Below are 20103 nucleotides of genomic sequence, written 5' to 3' on the forward strand. Positions count from 1 at the left end.
ACCATCGGCAAGACGGCATCTTCTCACATGGAATGCGTGTATGCGAGTGCCTCTCGGACTCTGTGCACACCGGCCCCGAAGGCAGCTACCGGGAGAGATCGATCGGGCGCGTCTTAGCGTGCCGCGCACCTAACGCGAATTAACAACATCGTCATGCATATGTCTAGAATGCCTCCACCTCCACCCAGTGTGCCACCAGTCCACCGAACGCGCTCCATCACGACGTCATGCTGCTTATGAGGCGCCCCTCGACCAGCCACATGGGCTCGCGTCGGCGTGGAATATCCGCTGTTACTTGACCCTCTGATCTCACCGTTACGTCCACGTACACATCACGAGCAGCCTATACCAAGATGTCTGCTGGTCCTCGACTACTTGTACGCTCCGCACGAACAGCTCTACCAAGAATTCAACTTGCAACTCGCATTTCAACACCCATTAAAACAACTACTCCTCGATACTTCTCTACTACACATATCTCCAGAATGCCGGACCAACTCAAGGCTAGCGAGGTCAACTCCAAGACCGACCCCTCTGTCGCGAAGCAGTACGACGATGAGACCCCCAAGGACCAGCAGATCAAGCAGTTCTTTGAGATGGTAGACGGCAAGAAGATTTGCATGCTCAACACATACCGCAATGGCGTTGGTATGTTTACCCCTACATTCCTCCACTTTCAAGCTCCATCCCCTCAGTTCCATCCCACGTAGCTCTAGACTAACCATTGTCAGGCCCCGTCGGTCGCTCCATGGCCCTCGCCCGCCGCGACGGTCCCGACTTCCTCTTCCTCGCCAACAACCACTCGCAAAAGTTCAACGACTTGAACCAAAACAAAGAAGTCCAGATCTCGTTCCAGGACCTGAAGACACAAGAGTGGGCCTCCATCACAGGAACTGCCACAACAACAGACAACAGCGACCCCCGCATCAAGGAGGTATGGAGCCGTGGCGCTGCAGCATGGTTCGGTGATCTCGGTGATGGCAAGCACACTGGTGGCCCCGAAGACCCCCGCATGACTCTGATTGAGATCAAGAGCAAGTACGTCTCGTACTACGTCACAGATGTCGGCCTCTTGGGTTACGCAAAGGAGATCATCAGCGCGAATGTCACAGGTGGCGTTGCCAACACCGGCAAGCTGAGGGAACTCAAGGAGGCGGATTTGGAGAAGGCCAGGTCGATGTAAGTGCACATAAGCACTGTTGATGTAATGGGAATATGTTGAGATCTTGGTAGATCTCCATCGAAGCTATGAAGGCTTGCAGATTTACAATAATAACCATATTCAATAACACATGCGCGATGCAATGTACTTCGAAAATGTATGTGTAAAAAGCGTGATGTGCAAAGCAGAACAGACATTGAAAAGCCTGGAAGCAATCACCGTCCATACATGCATGTGCGCTTGACGGAATGTGTCAACGAGCTTCCAAAGGTGGATAGCTGCGATTGGAGGCTACCCCACTTTCGTCATGGCCACGACGTTTGATGATGATGTGATCAATCCATGTATATGGCGTCGAAGTCCGCAAAGATGGCGATCGCTGCTATATAGCTTTTGAGGGGTCGCCATATGCGTAAGAGCACACATTCTGTCAACAGCTACATTATACTTGTACAACTCTGATAACTACCATCACTACTACCATGGGAAAAGATCATCCTGACGCAGACCTTCATCCTGAAGCGACAGGACTTGCAGCAGCGACAGTCAAAGTAAGCAAACGCACACCTACAGTATCTTCTTCGTTGCTAATATTCGAAGGCTCACTCAGCCGAGTGCCCCCTGAAACTGTACTCGGGATGGTTCTGTCCCTTTGTGCAGCGCGTATGGATAGCGCTGGAGGAGAAGGGTATACAGTACCAGTATATTGAGGTCAACCCGTACCACAAGCCACAGTCTCTGTTGGATCTCAACCCCCGTGGTCTAGTCCCAACGCTGCAATACCAGAACAAGCCACTTTATGAGAGTACTGTTCTCTGCGAGTTCCTGGAAGAGGCATTCCCTCAGCACACACCGCACCTGATGCCGACGGATCCCTATCAGAGAGCTAGAACGAGGATCTGGACCGACTATGTAGGCAGTCGCATCATCCCTGCCTACCACCGTTTTCTGCAACATCAGGGCGATGGCTTGGAGGAGAAGCAGAAGGAATTCTTGAACCATCTCAAGGAATTCACACGTGAGATGGATGCTGAGGGGCCATACTTCTCAGGCAAGGACTTTGGACTTATTGACATTGTCCTGGCCCCATGGGGAAATAGGCTGTGGGTGTTCGACCACTTCAAGGGTGGGTCGGGCATTCCCGATGAAGGAAAAGGCGGGGAGGATGAAGAGGTCTGGAAGCGCTTCAGGAAATGGCTATCTGCTGTCGAGAGCAGGAAGAGTGTCAAAGAAACGCTGAGCGAGAGGGAGCATTACTTGCCGATCTATCAGCGGTATGCAGAGGACAGAGCACAGTCGGAAGCGGCCAAGGCCATCAGAGCGGGTCGGGGCATTCCTTAGACGTACAGCATTGAATGGTATGCTATGGTAGCGCGTCATGCCTAGTGACGTCAAGTTCGCGATGGCCGTTCGGATGTTTGGCAGGGCTGCTGTTGCCCGGTCGACGCTGTTGATAGTGTTGATAAACGGGACCCGCTTGCCGCGCCACAACGGGCTAAGCGTGCGCCCACGCAACTGATCCTGAACGCTCTTGGACGAGGATCCCTCACAACCTATATGCGCCGGCGCGACAACACATTGCCAGCAGACCGACTCAACTACCCGCCACCATGTACGGATACACGGCAGGCACTCCCTGCCCGGCGCCCTATTCCTCCACGGGCAGCTATTACAGCGGCTACGGCAGCCACTACGCGCCTTCCTACTTCGACGACAACAACACGACGGCAAACCTCGAATACACAACCGAACTGAAGCCCCGCCAGGCCAAGCCGCGACGACCCATGCGTGCCACACACAAGCCTGCCTTCAACCCCTCGCTGGACATCTTCGAGGATGTCGCGCAGGAGGAAGAGCAGCAGCAAGCCGAGTTTGCGGTCAAGAGGAGGAGCCGCGCCAGCGTTGTTCCCGCAGCTGCGAGGACAAAGAAGAGCACCATACTTGCGCACCCCGCGCAGAGAATACCCAAGGCAGTCGCGCCTGCCCAGGAACCACAAGTGGAGAAGCCGCATCGGAGACGTGTCTCGCACGCACCTAGCGACAGGCATGCGACGGATGTCAATGCGACTGTACGGCTACAAGAAGACGTTTTGGAGAGGAAGGAGCTCAAGAAGCAGGCCCCTAAGAAAGACCTGCGACGGAGGACCATCTACATACCGTCTGATGACACGTCAGTCTTCACCATCCACCCGGGACAGCCTACACACGCGTCGCGCAACGTTCGGGAGCCGTCACCAGATATCGGACTGGATTTGGTCACACTTTCCGAGGAGGAAGGAAACAACCTCATGCCAGCGTTGAAGAGGGAGAAGAAGCTACCGCGCAAGTCTCTGGCTGCACCACCGAAGCGAGGTCCTCTGAGTACCGCATCGCGCTCGTCACAGGGTTCGTCCTTCTCGAGTGACGTCGTGGGCTCAGGAGGAGGAAAAGAGAACCTTCCACCGGGAATGGACGCTGTCGAGAAGAAGAAGAACGGAGTACACATCGAGATCAACTTCACCAAGGCCGATGCAAAGAAGCCCGACGCAAAAGCACCCAAAGTACATTTCAACGCCCCGAAAGAGCCCGAACGGATATTACACACCAAGAAGAGGCCCGAGGGATCCCAGAAACGACCACGGTCGCACGTGGCTCAAGACGATGCACCAGCAAAGGCGCTCAAGGCAAGAGCAGATGGCACTGCCTCTGCCGCAACAAGCAGGGCATCTTTGAGGACGACTATAAAGACGGAACGAGCGAAACTGGCCAAAGCGAAGCGCGCACCACTATCTTCCTCGCCCTTCCACACCGACAAGTCGCCACCCACAGCTCTGCGTCGTCAGAAGACTGGAAGTGTCGCGAGCAGTATCACCATGCTGCACGAAGTGGGCCAGCGACCGCAGTCAAGAGAGAAGTACCCAGTACTGCAAGAGGATCTGGCTCAGCCGGAATTGTACGAGGACAACTGGCTCACCTACCAGGAAGTCGCCATCACCCAGCTTCTCAACTCCGTGTTTGACTCGGCGGCCAGGGACCCGAACGCGGAACAGAGTCCGGAGGAGATGCGCAAGAAGATGCTTGCCATTTACCACGATCCCGCAATGCCATCACTCCACAAGCGACTACAGGCTTCGCTTCAGTTCGGCGCACTGAGCATACCGAAGGACCTCCTCGCTCAGACACTTAGACTCAAGGACGACGTCGGACTGCGCAAGAAGTTTCTCAACCTGTGGACGAAGTCATACGATCTAAACGCACTACGTGCCGCGGCTGAGACTATTGTCGGTCGCCAAATCACAACGCCCTGCCGACTGTCCACAGGCTCAACGTGCTCAGATGATGGGTCTCGTCAGTATCGCGCAGAGCGCCGGGCGATCGAAAGCTTCCTGTCAGCCTTTCTCATCAAGAATGAGGACGCTGTCAGGGTCAAATCTGGGGGCGGCAGCATTGCAAGCCTTACGCGTGGTGATGATGACTTTGGCTCCCAAGGCTGGTCGTGGCGCCGTACTGCACTGCGAAGTCTGATGCTGGTTCTCATCCTCGACCAAGCGAAGACAACGGACGCTTTGTCAGGCTGCCTTTTCCAGACAACGTCATCATACAAGACGTCTGTGGAGGTCCTCCATCAGCTATCGAAGATGCTGCTACCTTCTCACGGCGACATTACTCGGCCCCTAAACCACCTCAACTACAAGGTCGAACATGTCCAGTATCCACTACAGGAGTACACCTATCAGATCGACAACATCGCCATCGACCTCCGTGATGGCATCGTACTCACTCGTCTTATAGAGCTACTACTCTACCCGTCTACTACCCTTGGAACACAGCAGGACGACACCGTCACTCTTAGCCTACCCAGCGGTGAGCTTCTCAACAGCTCCCTCGACCCTTCGCAGAAGGACACCTGGGTCCTTTCCCAACACCTCAAATACCCGGCGATTGGCCGTCCCCAGAAGGTCTACAACGTCCAGGTCGCCCTGGCTGCATTGAGCAATGTGCCAGGCATGCCTAGCGCAGCGGTCAGCGGCATCCGAGCCGAAGATATCGTTGACGGACATCGCGAGAAGACGCTTTCGCTTCTTTGGTCCCTTGTCGGCAAGTGTGGCCTTGGAAGTCTTGTCGACTGGCCGCAGCTGGTCAAGGAGACGGAGCGCTTCCGCAACCAGTGGTACAGAGCCCGAGATAGCTACGAGGGACGAGTCCTCGATTCTGAGAACGAAGAGGAAGAGACATCTGAGCTGGACGGTATGGCATACCACAAGCGTCTTCTTCTCTCTTGGTCCCGCTCCATCGCTCGTCTCCATGGCTTGCGCGTCGCAAACTTGACAACGAGCTTCGCGGACCCAAAGGTCCTAGAGGTCATTGTCGACACTTACTTGCCTTCAAACCTGACCATCTCCACTGAAGGAACCGGACGTCTGGGTCTGGCAGCAAAGCTCAAGGCTGTGGGCTGCTCAACCTCATTCATTGCGCTCTTCACGCCGCAGCACAACACCGCTCGTTCCATTCCAAGCCGAGACTTCACTCTCCTTACACTATCCTTCCTGGCTAGTCGCTTGTTGCCACTTGCTCGTACACACCGCGCCGCATCGACTATCCAGTCAGCTGTTCGTCGTTTCCTCCTCCGCCGCCAGATCAGTACTCGCATCCAAGCCATGAAGATAGCGCATGACTGCGCTGTAGTAGCACAGGCTCGACAGAAGATGGTCGATGCCGCCACAATCATTCAGCGACGATGGAAGGCGATCCAAGATGCCCGTCGTCAACAACTGGAAAGCGATGTCCTGGCTTTCCAGGCCTTGGCCAGAGGCTGGGCTATCAGGCGATGGGTCCGCCGCATCACCGCCGGTCGCGTTGGTGGAAAGGAGAAGGTTAGGAGAGTTAGGGGTGGATGGTAGTCTGCAGGATGCTGTATACTGATGTTTCACACGCTCTCAAAGGGGTGAGAAGAGGAGATGGCAAAGTTGGACACGAACCTGATTACGACGGAGTTGGCGAATTGCTCTATTGTTTTGCGCGAGGCGTTTTTATTATACCTATGCACGGCGTTGCAAGCGTGCTTTCCATCATTCATCGCGCTCGCTAGATACCACTTACAGATTGTCTGTCTCGTTTGAATGTCGATATTTGTGCCGCTTTAGCGCTCTACTTTTGATGTTCATTTGCACATGTCACAGTGAATGTAGCTATATGTACTAGGTTCCGAGTCGTTGCTAAATGAGATGTAATCTTCTCAGCTGTCCACAATATTCGTTTGGGCAAACCACGGCATTTGACTTTCTCGAGATACTGAGCATAGCAGGCAACAGTCATCGCTCAAACGTACTTCATTCGAGATCATTCATGCGATGATATATAGCTGTGGTCAACTTCTGGTCATATTGTAACCGACACTGAAGGTCCATAAGCACTCCACTACCTTTTTTCCACCTTCATCAAATCGTATCTTCATACCTCGTACGCCTTCCTATGCATCTTGCTAATATATCTTACCACCTAGAATTTAGACCTTGTTCTCGATGCTGCGCTCATCCCTCAACTTGACCAGCTTCTCTATCGCCTCGTCGAGCGGTACAATGACACCTCGCTGCTGTGTCTCCTGGTCGTCACGGTTCCTCCAGTTCACAGCCCTCGCTTGTTGTTCCTCGGCACCAACAACCATGATGAAGTTGTAGAGTGCGAGTTGCGCTGTGCGAATCTTCTTTTGCATGGTGTTGCCGCTGATGTCAATGTCGGCGTGGAGGTGGTGTTTGCGGAGCGCTGTCTGTACTTCCTTGACGTAGTCGTTCGCGCCAGGCATAACGGGAATGACCATGACCTGGCGAGGTGAGAGCCAGAAGGGCCATCGTCCGGCGAAGTGCTCTGTGAGGATACTACTCTTGTCAGTAAACATGTTCGGGCAATTAGTAGGGACTGAAGCTTACGCGATGAATCGCTCGAAGGATCCGTAGATAGCGCGGTGAATCATGACAGGGCGGGCGTAACCTGGTTGCGGCTCCTTAATCTTCTTGGGGATTGTGACGTCGGCACCTTCCAGCTTCTCTTTCTTCTGCTCAATGTGTCCGCCTTCTCGAGCCTGAGGCTGGTCCTTGGACTTTGTGGGAATGACTTCGGACGTCATGTATTCGAGCTCAAACTGGTTAGGCAGTTGGAAGTCAAGTTGAATGGTAGCACACTGGAACTCTCGCTTCAAAGCATCAGAGATGGTGATGTCGATCTTGGGACCGTAGAAGGCACCATCTCCAGGGTTCAGCTCCCAAGCGCCACCACCGGCAGCCGTGAACTCGTTCAAGGCGTCCGTCAGCTTGGCCTCTGCCTTGTTCCAGGTATCGATGTCGCCAAGGAAACCTTCTGGGCGTGTGCTCAGCTTCAGCTTGAATGTGAAGCCGAACTTTCCGTATACCGCTTTGAGGAAGTCGAAAAGTGCAAAGATTTCCTCTGTGATTTGGTCTTGGGTACAGAATACGTGAGTGTCGTCCTGCTGGAAACGACGGACTCGCGTGAGACCAGTGAGCGCACCGCTAGCCTCGTTTCGATGTAAGATACCAAAGTCGGCCATGCGAATGGGCAGTTCCCTGTAGCTTCGCTCGCGGTGCTTGAAGATCAGGCAATGTCCAGGGCAGTTCATGGGCTTCAGCGCCCATTTCTCTTTCTCAACATCAAAGGTGAACATGTCTTCCGCATAATGCTGCCAGTGACCAGAGATCTTCCACAGCGCTGAGTTGTACATGTTTGGTGACGCCACCTCTTGGTACCCACGGTTCCAGTACTCCTCGCGAAGGAAGGCCTGTAGTGTGTTGTAAATGATTTGTCCGTGCGGGAGGAAGAAGCATGAACCCGGGCTGTACTCGTGGAAGAAGAACAGTTCTTGTTCCTTTCCAATCTTGCGATGGTCTCGCTTTGCGGCCTCTTCGAGGAACTTGAGATGGGCCTGCATTGCGTCTTTATCGGGGAATGAGACACCGTAGATACGTTGTAAGCTGTCGTTCTTGGCATCACCCAAGAAGTATGATGCAGAGTTCTTCATGACCTTGAACTGCTTTATCCGTCCGGTGTGTGGTACGTGTGGTCCTCGGCAAAGATCGATCAGTGGTCCGTTGCGGTACACGGTGGTGAAGGTGCCATCGGCGATCTTGTCCTTGATGATGTGCTGTTTGTACTTGTTCGACTTGAACATCTCGAGCCTGGAAATATTAGAACATTATCTTACATAGGAAATAAGAACCTTACAGGTCGTCTTTGGAGAGAGTCAAGCGCTGGAATGGCTGCTTCTCCTTGACGATGGTGTTGACGATAGTCTCGAGTGGCTTGTGGTCGGCGGGATCGACTGCGGCGTTGTCTGGAAGAGCCATCTCATAGTAGAAGCCGTCCTCAATTGGAGGGCCGATGCAGAGGTCACAGCCAAATCTGCGTTCCGATGCTTCTCCTAGGATATGTGCGCTCGAGTGCCAGAAGACCTTCTTGCCCTCGGGGTCGTCGAATGGTAGGAGCTCAAGCTTGCAGCTCTTCTCCAAAGGCCGCTCGAGATCCCACAGGGTCTCATCGGGTGTGCCCTTGTCCAGACGCGCAACGACGGTGCGCTCGAATAAACTCTTCGCGATATTTCGCGCAATGTCGGCGGGACTAGTAACCCATGACTCTCCTTCGATGTTCTTGCCGTCTTCGAGGGTGATGGTAATCTTCTCTGCAAGGCGTGAGGTGTCAGTACTGGGAATCGGCGGCATTATGGGAGGAGCGTACCGTGGGGCTTTTGGGCTATTTCTTCGTCGTATTTCGCCTTGAGCTTTTCGAAGATCTGGATGCGGTGGTCGATGAAGGCTGGCGCAGGGTCGAGCATCAATGGACGACCATCGCCGCCATCGCCCTTGGCCTTCTTCTCTTTCTTGGGCTTTGGGGCCTTGTTCTCCTTCTGCTCGACTTTCTTCTCGGCATCTACGGCCAAGTTCTTGACGCCCTCGACAGCCGAGTTGACTGCATCTTTGACTGCGTCCGCCATGTTGTTGGTGTTGTCGAGTCTCAGGCGCGTTGGGCGGGGTTGTATGAGCTGTGACTCAGTCGTATGCGAGGTGCTGCAACTCGGGGGTGTGACGGGAGTGCAGTAGATCTATAATAGATACGGGCGCTATGGTGACTCCTGCTCGGTGTGCAGAGTCCGGTCCGAAAGCAAAGCAACGTCAGACTCAGTCACAATGCCAAAAAGATGCGCGCGCACGACAGCCCACTTAGCCCTTTAGGAGGCGCATTTGGTGGGGTTGCATGCGGCGGAAGGAGCCACCGGCGAAACGTGGTACCGATTGGCCGCGCTATCTGCAACTTCATTTTCAGTCGAACTTTTCGCGAAGCTCTAGACCAAGCTCACCTTTCGCGCACCGATCCACATTCAACATCACCAACAACATGGCATTTCGCGGAACTCCTCGTGGCGGTCGCGGCGGCGGCTTCGGCGGACGTGGTGGATTTACTCCTCGTGGAGGTGTGTAGCATGTCTGGAGCTCTACACGACTTTTAGCTAATGCGCGACAGGACGCGGCGGTGGTTTCGGAGGAGGCTCTTTCGGACCCCCAGATACTGTCATCGGTACGTGGCGCGATCACACGGTCAAGCAAAGCGCTAATGACCATGCTAGAAATGGGCAAATTCGTTCACGACTGCGAAAACGAGATGTTCTGCGAATCGATAAACACCAAGATCCCCTACTTCAACGCGCCCATCTACCTGGAGAACAAGGTACATATACCGCGACGGGAAAAGGCAAGGATGGCGGGCTGACCCAGCTACAGACACCCATCGGCAAAGTCGACGAAATCCTCGGCCCGTTGAACCAGGTCTACTTCACCATCAAGCCTCAAGAGGGCATACAAGCCAAGTCTTTCAAGGCTGGCGACAAATTCTACATTGGAGGCGACAAGCTGCTCCCTCTTGACAGGTGAGCCGGTTCAGATGTCATTTGGGATTTTTGCGCTAACTCTTCTAGATTCCTTCCCAAGCCCAAGCCCGTCGGTGGTGTTACGAAACCTAAGAGGGCCGCCGGTGCCGGTCGTGGAGCTCCTCGTGGCGCAGCTCGTGGCTTCGGAGGTCGTGGTCGTGGAGCACCCCGAGGACGTGGTGGACCTCCTGGACGTGGCGGCGGTTTCGGTGGCCGTGGAGGAAGTGGATTCGGCGGTCGCGGCGGCGGCGGTGGTGGTTTCTCAAGAGGTGGACGCGGCGGTGGTGGTTTTGGTGGACGTGGCCGAGGAGGATACTAAGTGCCTCGATCCGGGACGGTCACCACTTCATTCGGAATACGCTGGCAATGCGCAACCGTCTGCGCTGCCGTTTCGGCTCGATCCTACGACTACCTACCGATACCATGAACATTTGAGGCGTTTTGGAGTTGATGGGGCCAATGTATCATGTCTAGACATGGCGCCATGCTATGGACATCTTGTAAAGGATGCGCGCGTTATATTTTCTAGTCAAATTACTCTGAAGTCCAACTTGCCCGATGCATTTGGGCGACTGAAACATTTCCTAGAGCAGAGTTCGACGCTAGCGACCGTGCGGGAAACGGTCGCAAGACGTCGCAAGCCAGACTTATCGATTACATGGCAAAGATCACAGGAATGCACTCGGTCCGCTAGTATGAGCTGTTGTTTTGGAAATCGCTACACTACGGTCTGTTCGTCAGACTGGTAGCTGTTCACTACAGCAATGAAACAGCGCTTCCAAAAGTATTGCACATATGGAAGGCCTGCTAAACGCAAACTTGCTATATACAGCTGTATGGATGTATACCATGAGTGATCCGTACCCAGATGCCTGTTCGCATTGGGTGGCTCTGTACCATAGTTTACGCGCTGCTGCAGTGAGTCGCACGGCTTATTATCAGCATGAATAACATCCGCAGACCAGTCAATGCTAATTTCGAAGAAACTAACAGTAGACAATAAATCAGACGTCACAACTGTCAAACACTGGAGCCATGTCAACATGCCAGGTTTGTAGCAAAGGGATGTTTGCGCCGGTCCAATAGTCTCGTTCCCAGCCCCATCCCAGCTTGGGAGGCTGGGCTGCCATGAAGGTTCCTCGGACCACAACAACAGGGGCTTTGGCAATTTCAGCATCGTGCATTCGCAATTTCCATCATTCTATTCCCCGCGTCTCCGCAAACATCTTTCCTGATTCTCCCGTCCACGATAACGTCACCCTGAAGGAAGTGTTCACTGTTGAGGCACCTCCGAGACCTCCGCACCCGCCCCGCAACACCCTCGCACGTTGCTGAGGTTACCTGGAACGTCGTCCATCGCCACACACACTGCACGACCGCGAGCGCAAAGACTCGAGATACTCTCGCGACAAAAGCAATTGAAAACGGGAGCGAAAAAGCACTCGATTTTCGCGGTATAGGAGAAGGGAAACGTTGCGACAGCGCCAAGTCCCAAGCCTAATCTACGGATAGGCGGCATAGCAAATCAACGACACCAGGCTCTGTAGCTCGAAGCGCAAGAACTCTGGACTCGAAGAACCGTTGCACCGGCATACCACCACCGTTGCGCATATCGAACGCCACAGCAACAGCACTCTAGCGCAAGCCTGCCCGCAATCGCATTCACCAGAACCCTCCCGACTTAGCCGCCGAGGCGCGACAGAAAGATACAATGGCACGCGCAGGACATTCAGGCACAGTTGTGGGCTCAGCGGTAGTAGTGCGGGAGAAGTACTACTGGCCCGACCTACAACTGAACATCTGGACGATTGTCATGCTTGCAACAGCCGGAACAATACTGGGAGTGAACGCGCAGTTTATGGCGATACAAGATCGGATGGGACTGGGGACGCCATGGTATGTACACTCTACAACCTCCTATGCGGCCAGCATAGTGAGCGAGGTATACATATGAATGCTTTGCTAACTCCTTTAACAGGATAATGCCCTACGGCGTCACAGTGGGCACCCTAGCCATTATCTTCATTATCATCGAGATCGTCTTCATCGCGCAACGGAAACTCCTCCCAGGCACTATGATGCTCCTCTCCTTCATCCTCCTCGTCCTTTTCATCGCCGGAATAATCGGAACCGCGATACAACTCTTCGCCGGACCCAACATCAACAACCAATGCAATACATACGTCTTCAACAACGACGTGGACGGGCCGAACATGGATACATTAGCATTTCTGCAGCAGAGGAATATCTGTAAGTATTTTTGGTGTTTGGAACCACTCGGACAAGTGAAAAGACGTATGGCTAACAGTAAACAGGCCAATGCTGGCAAGCCGAGTTCGCTTTCTGGATCATCGGAAGTATATTCCTCGTGTGGATGATGGTCATGGCGAGCCAAGTCAACTCGAACACATATGCCAGGTGATCTAACGGCTCAGACCCACCAACTTCCTGCTCTTCTTAGGACTCTTGTCCATCTTCTTTGTGTCTTATTTTCTGCTTTCTGACAATGGCCATGTGTATATGAAAGAAGCGCGTATTGCGTGATTTCTAGCAACAGCGGCGGCGTTAGGGCAATGTTCTTTTTCTTCATTACGAGATACCGATGGGATGCATAGTATGGAAAGATGGGTGAATGTAAGGAAACGTAGCAGGAATGACGGATCTTCCGGCTATCAGATGTGTATGATGAATAATAGCAAAATGCATTTTCCATAATAATCGATTGAAGCAGAAGAAGTTACTCTTGCCCTAACAACTGCCAACATGCTGTCAGGCTACCATGGGACGGTTGCAGACTGCTAGCCATCTGCAGGGCATACACCCATTTCTTCCCATGGGAATCATAACCTTCCAGGCACGAAGAGCCTCATCCACCATGGAACTCGCGGTGTGACTACGACTGGTACCGCGACTCGACCTGCATTTCACATTTCACCCTGCATCTGATTCCCAATCTGACCCTCTCTCTCCGCGGAAGCTAGGAACGCCATCATAAGCACCAATCCTAATTCCCTCATAGCCAGGATGGAATACGAACACAGACGATGCACCACCGAAAGCAGGTTTGGTAGAACCCCCATTTCGCACTGACAAAAAGAGTCCCGGGTCTTGGTCTTACCCGGAGATGGAGCCGCGGGTCCTCTGGGTTCGAGGCTAATACGTGGACCTGGGCACTGGGCAAAAGAAGTACGAAGGGCGAGAAAAGTAACTTCAATCTTTAGCCCTGGAGGTGCGATAGCAGTGATTCATGCCTTTGCTTCTTTAAGATCAACATTAAGTGGTCACCTTGACAATGCATGCGTGACCCGTCCCGTCACCCAGCCGACGCATTTATCAGAAGTGAGGTGTATTAATCCCGTTCGTTACCCAAGCCGCCCGCGACCATGCACCACCAGCCACGGGCCTAACACCCACTAAATCGGCGATCATCCCGTCACGAATCCACACCGTACAGACAGATTTACCAGCCGCGCATTCTTACATCATCACGTTTCAATACCAGCCACGCTTCCAGATTGGGGCTTAATGGTTACCCTTGGCGACAAGGGCTGGCCTCGCCTTTTACCAGCGCCGTGGCCAATCAAGACGCTGCGACTCGGACACGAAGTTGGCACGAAACGCGTCGGCGACTTCTGGAGCGCGTCGATTTTGGAAGATTTCATTGGCTGTGAGAATATGCGGAGGTTAGGAGGAGGGGTGTGTGGCTGGCTGCTCCTTGTAGGGCTTTATGACTCTTACCTGGGGTGCAGTGGTTCGAGATCTTCCGAATTGATGTGTTGTTCTGTGTATGTAGGGTACATGCAGGTAATACGTGATGGTGTGATGGGAAGGGCGGCGTGGTCGTTGTAACACCTGGGTGTTACCGCTCGTGAAGGGTGCATAGGATCTTTAGTGTACTTCATTCTGCTGCAAACCGTTGATCATGTTCGCATTTGCCGCATAGCTTTCAGACAAGTGGTGGTAGTGGTTGGAAATGCAGACGTGTGGCGTAGCGATGATTCGCTATCGTACACAGCCTTCCCACAGTGCATTAGCGAGACCAGGAAACAAGTATGTACGGCACTTTATCATTCAATGCATCTTATTATTCGCCTACATGACCAAACCCCAAAATACAGTTGCATTTCGGAGGTGCCTGGCTAGGCCGTCGGTCCCATTCTACCGCTCGCGTTATGTGATACTGCTATACTATGCTGTGCTGAGCTGATAGCAAACAAATGAACAGAAAATTGCTTAGAATACAGTCGCTGGAAAAAAAGTGTTCAAACGGGGATATGCGTGAAGGGTGATACAAAGCGCTTGCGTTGTTGCTAGCTCGATTTTGCCGCCAAGGGGCGGTTGGGCGGTACTGGTGAAAGATAACGTAGGAAACGTATGCAGTTATGCATGGGGTGTGTCGATGATGCCTTCCATAACCAAAGAGGTCTTGCCTCTGTAAACGCCATGCTTATCAAGGAACCAACAGTAAGTGAAGAAAGGAGACGCTATTCGATAGCGGCATTGGGTGGATTGGTGGCGGGGCGATGCACTGCGCATGCTTAATGTCGCCCTGGTGTCGTTGCGTCGTGCCCACATGAGTGTTGGGCTGTGTGTGGAAGATAATGCGAGGATCACGAGATGAGCTCTCCACCAAGGTCCATTGGGCCGTCCATTCTTCCAACATGAGCGTTCATGTGGGAAGCGTCACCAGGAGGACCAATGTTATCGAAGTTGAGGTGACGTCGTGCTTCTCGGACGGCAGCAGGTGTTCGTGTTGCCACAGGGGTGCGGTTCCATGACGATGCATTGGCCTGCGCAGGACTCGGCGACATGTTGAGGAACTCGGCAAAATTGAGGTTTGTTGACGGTGTCGCAAGTCCGAAACCCATGTAGTGAGAGCCGCCACCGCCGGGCGTGGACATCATCGACGAGGGAAGAGGTGTCGCTTTGGGTGGAGGAGTCGATGGCGCGAGCATCTGCGGCTTCTGGTGACCTGGACGGACTGGTGTCGGTGATGTAGCCAGGTACATCAAGAGGTTTGCATCGTCATCTCCTTGCTTTCCTTCCCGAGCTGCGCCGGCAGCATTGAATCCACGTTGTCGAAGACGTGCTGAGCGAGCGACATCAGGGGGCGGCGTGCGTGGGGCCCTCTGCGGCGGCGGCGATGACTGGAAGTGCGATCGGTCGAGGGAGAAGTGCGATCTGTTGATAGAGAAGGATGTGATGGGTAGGTCTTCGTCATCGTCTTCGGAGAGTAGGGGCGAATGTGGATCGGGAACGGTCGAGGTTTCGGAGACGAAAGAAAGGCTAGGGACATGTTGACGACCAAAACGTGCGTGCCGGCGATGGTATACGGGCGAAGACTCGGGCAATTGGAAGCTGTTCTTCCAGGAGGTAGCAGCGCTGGTGGCTGTCCTCACCTTGACACGGGCGTGGTTGCTCGATGCTGGGTACATTGTCCGGTCTTGACGGGGCCGCTTGTTTTGAAGGTAACTGCCTGTGCTGACGGACCGGCTGACGGATCGTCGGACATCGTCGGAGAATATGGGGGCTTGGAGTGGGGAGGAGTCGAGGACGCTGGGTTGATAGAAGCGCTCGGAGACGCTCGAAACATCCGACATGGCTTCGTTGCTGGAGCCGGGGCGCTTACGTTTGCGCTCAGCGCCGTCGAGGACGGGTTCAATGGCATCCAGGCTGAGGCTCTCCCAGCCGTTCTTCATCTTGACGTTGGCCAGGGCGAGGCGGTTCTGCAGCGTTCGGGTCATCTGTAGTGCACCTGGTTAGCAAACAAAGGGCGAGGGGCTGCAGACGGAGAGATGGACCTTTGAGACTTGGGCCCTTCGCAGGACCTTGCTCGCGACTTCATCCTGTTCAGCCATGGCAGAGCAATTGGGTTGGACGACGGGGTAGGGAGATCCAGCAGTGATATGGCCCGCTGAACGTCTCGATAGGGCTGCTACAGACGAAACGTGGGCGGAGCTGAGGTGACGGTCCGGCAAGGAATGTGAGGAGCTGGCGATGCAAGCGGACTAGCCTCAAAGTCTGCGGCAGCACAGGCCTCGTACTTGCCAGGGCGTTGTAGGAGTGATGATGAAGTCAAGGTGCTAGGAGTCGCAAGCGGCACGAAAGCCTTAGTGACCCCATAGCGGGCTCCTATCCGGCGCTGGAGCCTTGTCCGAGTGCGCCTGCAACAAAGAAAACCTATGCTGCTGAGGGTTTGGCGAGCGGCAGGGGTCGCGCATCTGGTGGCTGCGGTAACGTGCTGAGTAAGACAGGAGAGGTACCGTACGGTATCGGTAACGCTGGACCGTGGGAATGTTTCAGACACGCCTTGCCTTATCGCTGCAGGCCATGCTCGGGGAACGGGCGAGGTCCGTTGCTTCTCGAGCTACACCACATGGATGCGCGGATGACGACGCGCAGAATCGGTGACGGGGCCGGCCACCACATATGCCTCGACGCCGCATGCGCATCACATGCGTGTGTCAATGGCGGACAGCCTGCCATGCCATTGTCGCTCACGGCGCTGATGGACATGACACTGGATGGCATACACATGTCAGATCACGACCTGCCGTCCCAAAGCGGCTAGAGGACGTTGCGCACCAACGTCATTCGTTGAGTCGCTAGGAAGTCGCGAACGCCTGCTCACCATGCGCATGCGCTCGCGCTCGACTCCACAGTCGCAACTCTTACTAGTTGTCCTCCCGCAGTTGCGCAACAAGGCCAATTCCTGCCAACTGGCCTGCTTTGGCGCTAGAGCCTTCCCAATTGAACAACTACCTGTTCGGTCCTGCTAGCTTGGATCGACGGAGCTGCAGCACTTCACGTCGGCTGCCTCTCCACCTCGACAGCGCTGCCACTTTCTTCACCACCAGCTTTCTTTGCCCTCTCCCGTCATACTGCATATCCTGCTTTCACTCGCTTCCCGCATAGTACATAGCTATTGCCAGTACACTCTCCCGCTCGCTTGTTCCCACCCTATCAGTGATTATCACGCTCGCCGTATTACGCGTCCTCACAGCTCCACAACCGCGCCCTCCTTGTCGCTCGTTACCTACCTGCGCTGTACCTCACTGAGACGACACTGAACATATCCACTTTGGACCTTGGACGATACCTACGCCTATGATTTCATAATTCGACCCGTATACCAGCGCCGTAGTTGTCACCATGCCGTCTTTCCTCAGAAGCCTTGGTAGGAAGAGCAGCCGCATGTCCAAGAATGGCGACAAGCAAGCAAATGGTGCCGATGCCCAGAACGGCAAAGGCTTAGCCCATCGCGTATCCGCCTCTACCTTGAACTCCTCTCAAGTTGGCTCGTCGACGCCCTCTACTACGCCAGCCACCTCTACCACCGACGAAGTCAACACTCAAACCAAAGACCTCACCAATGGCCCTACACCTGCGCCTGCGCGACCTCAGCGACCGACTGTCGACCCTGTGAAGCGTTATAGCATGAATGTAAGAAATCGTAGCCATCTTCACAAGACGTTGCTCTAACAGTACCTTCAGGGTTTAGCATCGCCTACCTCGACCGGCTCCAACAGCTCGTTTAATAGATCTTCGCTACTCGCGCCGCGCATCCTATCGGTCTCGGATAACTCCTGGGTACACCAACAAGTACTGCTGATATTCGGGCAGATCGGTGAAGCACAGAGCAAACCGCTGGACGGCACACTTACGGTTAATCACCATCAGGGCCGCTTCCCATCTACTTGCTGGCCAGTACATGACTCCTACTTCAAGGCCTTGGTGCACCTGGAGCCTGGCTGGAACAGGATCCGACTTGACTTTGCCTCGCCCAAGGTCTCCTCACCGAACACCTCGGTACCCTCACATGCCTCTTTCATCAATATTAATTACCTCCCATTGTCGCACTCGCCGCCTCTCCAGCTTGCAATCATACTAGGTCATGATTCTCCCGGCACTTACGACGCCCCACCAGAGCGCATCGAGCGAGAAGGTAACGGCCTCGAGCTTGCGACCAAGAAATTCCGCATGGCTGCGTATCTTTGGCAAGCCTTTACTGGCGAGCAGATGAAGCGTTACGGATTCGGTCGACGCTGCTTCCGATTTGAAGATGCCTGGGAACCTGGAACGCTAAGTTACCAGGATTGGGAGCACAACCAATACCGGACGCAGGCCAAAATCCACGTTATACGCTCAAGAAGGTCTGTCGCTGAAATTCGCGACCTAGAACGCGCGCAGCAGTACGGACCAGGAACCAAGAAGAACGAACTTTTCGACATTGCGATAGAAGCATGTAGAGACTACTTCCCCATGGTACCAGGCCAGAAACACTACGTCTCTTGTCTGTTCCTCGACACACATTGGGACACGCAAGAGAACACAGTTCGAGGACATGCGGCTCTAGGCGGGGGTACTGGAGATCTACAGCTAGCCATCTTTGGCTCGCATGCGCTCCACAGCTATCCGTCGAGCATCGAAGAGGTTTTCCAGGCTTTCCAAGACTGTACACAAACTAACACCGCCTTCGTCGCCAATGATTGCAACGAATCTGGAAGCAACTGGGAAGCTGCCAACATAGGCATCGGTGCCCATCTGCATGAGACGGGTCATCTCTTTGGTTGTCCTCATCAGGAGTCGGGTGTAATGTTACGCGACTACGTTACATTGAACCGAACCTTCACTTGCCGAGAACCCTACTCAACCCGCACCAAGTCAACCGGTCAGCGTCTAGTCCTGCCAAACGACGAGTGCAGATGGCACAAGCTCGATGTCCTCCGTTTCCGATTTCACCCCTGTTTCCGCATACCTATCGATAGCCCGAACATCAATGGGGATGGCAGTGTCCAAGTGTGGACAGTCGATGTGAGCCAAGGCGGTGTCATCGCAACCTCGAAATCAGGCATCGCATGGGTGGAGCTGTACACCGAAGGAGAGGAGGTTTGTCACTACTGGAAAGAGTTTCCTGAACAGGACAACCAGTATCCACGACAGGTTGCACTGGAAGAAAACTCGCTTCGTTCTTTGTTACCCAAGGAGAAGCAAAAGTTGCGCTTGAAGCTCGAAGTCTACTCTGCCGGTGGAGGCAAGCACGTGGTGGAGGATTTCAGCCAGCTTTCCAACCAGAAGAACTCCCGAGTCAAGATACCGGACGGGCGATGGGGCTACCGCGGTGGCAAGCTTGGCTACTCACAGATGCAGGGCTCACAGCCTCATGAAGTCATCTTCGATTACGTCCACATTCAAACCAAGCTTTTGCTTAGCATCAAAGTGTACCATGGTTCCGCGGTGGATGGATTGGAATTTGTGTATGAAGACACACACACCCAACTTTTCGGCAAGCGAGGAGGTAGCATGACTGAGTTTGCCTTGGATACCCGGAAAGGAGAGCTGCTGCTGGGCTTTTCTCTGCGCGCTGGCCTTTGGATCGATGGTCTACAAATACTAACAAGCCTGGGGAGGAAGAGCGAGTGGTATGGAAACCCAAATGGTGGTAGCGGGTATGTATCAGATCCATGGCTTGACGAATACTAGCTAACCCGAATGTGTAGACACACGCTCATCCCTCCTCGTGGCTACACCATCGGCGGCATATCAGGCTCCTGCGCACAATGGCTCGACGGTTTCTCTTTGATCATCACGCGGTGATTGTATCACTGCACAACTTGACATACTTTCCTTGTTCCCGTTTGCGACAATGTCGTCGCCTACACCAAAATAGACGTCATGATCGTCGAGCAGTTGCCACAAGACACGATCATCCTGCGTTACCATCGCCCTGGTGGAGGTTCCAGACAAGCTATCTTGTACCTTTCCGGCATGTTTGCATACTCCATCTCTGGAGAGCTTGGCTCCTTGCAGCATTTAGGTCGGCATGAGGTGTATCGGGTCAGAAGCTGTTTCGGTCCTGTTTGATGGAACTTTCCTCTTCCTGTTGTTGGTTCAGGAAGGCTTGAATCGCAGATTTAGAACCATGATACCACAGTCATTGAACTTGACTTTCTCTGTAATAGTAACAATTCGAATAGACTTCTTAATTCACAGGGACTTGCAGTGACATGGTAATTGCCTTTCAATGCTGCTT

The 20103-nt window shown here is 53.8% G+C and overlaps 8 protein-coding genes across 8 annotated transcripts; 6 read left to right on the top strand and 2 right to left on the bottom strand.

Moving 5' to 3' along the window:
- Positions 1 to 485: 485 nt before the first annotated feature.
- On the top strand, positions 486 to 1183 carry J4E83_001721 (uncharacterized protein; the record flags this gene model as incomplete). Its single annotated transcript, XM_049328675.1, has 2 exons — positions 486 to 648; positions 732 to 1183. The coding sequence occupies 2 exons, from the start codon at positions 486 to 488 to the stop codon at positions 1181 to 1183; spliced, it is 615 nt and encodes a 204-aa protein (XP_049191647.1).
- Positions 1184 to 1644: 461 nt separating this feature from the next.
- Positions 1645 to 2503, top strand: J4E83_001722 (uncharacterized protein; the record flags this gene model as incomplete). The annotated part of the gene is made up of 2 exons (XM_049328676.1): positions 1645 to 1713; positions 1763 to 2503. 2 exons carry the CDS (start codon positions 1645 to 1647, stop codon positions 2501 to 2503), a joined length of 810 nt encoding a protein of 269 aa, XP_049191648.1.
- Positions 2504 to 2772: 269 nt separating this feature from the next.
- On the top strand, positions 2773 to 6042 carry J4E83_001723 (uncharacterized protein; the record flags this gene model as incomplete). Its single annotated transcript, XM_049328677.1, has 1 exon — positions 2773 to 6042. One exon carries the CDS (start codon positions 2773 to 2775, stop codon positions 6040 to 6042), a length of 3270 nt encoding a protein of 1089 aa, XP_049191649.1.
- A 605-nt stretch (positions 6043 to 6647) lies between these two features.
- J4E83_001724 (uncharacterized protein) lies at positions 6648 to 9140 on the bottom strand (the record flags this gene model as incomplete). Its single annotated transcript, XM_049328678.1, has 4 exons — positions 6648 to 7017; positions 7069 to 8328; positions 8375 to 8828; positions 8885 to 9140. The coding sequence occupies 4 exons, from the start codon at positions 9138 to 9140 to the stop codon at positions 6648 to 6650; spliced, it is 2340 nt and encodes a 779-aa protein (XP_049191650.1).
- Positions 9141 to 9541: 401 nt separating this feature from the next.
- On the top strand, positions 9542 to 10389 carry GAR1 (H/ACA snoRNP pseudouridylase subunit; the record flags this gene model as incomplete). The annotated part of the gene is made up of 5 exons (XM_049328679.1): positions 9542 to 9617; positions 9668 to 9721; positions 9771 to 9871; positions 9925 to 10070; positions 10119 to 10389. The coding sequence occupies 5 exons, from the start codon at positions 9542 to 9544 to the stop codon at positions 10387 to 10389; spliced, it is 648 nt and encodes a 215-aa protein (XP_049191651.1).
- Positions 10390 to 11781: 1392 nt separating this feature from the next.
- Positions 11782 to 12492, top strand: J4E83_001726 (uncharacterized protein; the record flags this gene model as incomplete). The annotated part of the gene is made up of 3 exons (XM_049328680.1): positions 11782 to 11966; positions 12049 to 12320; positions 12386 to 12492. 3 exons carry the CDS (start codon positions 11782 to 11784, stop codon positions 12490 to 12492), a joined length of 564 nt encoding a protein of 187 aa, XP_049191652.1.
- Positions 12493 to 14680: 2188 nt separating this feature from the next.
- J4E83_001727 (uncharacterized protein) lies at positions 14681 to 15928 on the bottom strand (the record flags this gene model as incomplete). Its single annotated transcript, XM_049328681.1, has 2 exons — positions 14681 to 15814; positions 15872 to 15928. The coding sequence occupies 2 exons, from the start codon at positions 15926 to 15928 to the stop codon at positions 14681 to 14683; spliced, it is 1191 nt and encodes a 396-aa protein (XP_049191653.1).
- A 1294-nt stretch (positions 15929 to 17222) lies between these two features.
- On the top strand, positions 17223 to 19667 carry J4E83_001728 (uncharacterized protein; the record flags this gene model as incomplete). The annotated part of the gene is made up of 3 exons (XM_049328682.1): positions 17223 to 17513; positions 17565 to 19519; positions 19571 to 19667. 3 exons carry the CDS (start codon positions 17223 to 17225, stop codon positions 19665 to 19667), a joined length of 2343 nt encoding a protein of 780 aa, XP_049191654.1.
- Between the last annotated feature and the right edge of the window lie 436 nt (positions 19668 to 20103).

Source organism: Alternaria metachromatica (genome assembly GCF_023757995.1).
Source record: "Alternaria metachromatica strain BMP 0045 chromosome Unknown scaffold_3, whole genome shotgun sequence".
Lineage (NCBI taxonomy): Eukaryota > Fungi > Ascomycota > Dothideomycetes > Pleosporales > Pleosporaceae > Alternaria > Alternaria metachromatica.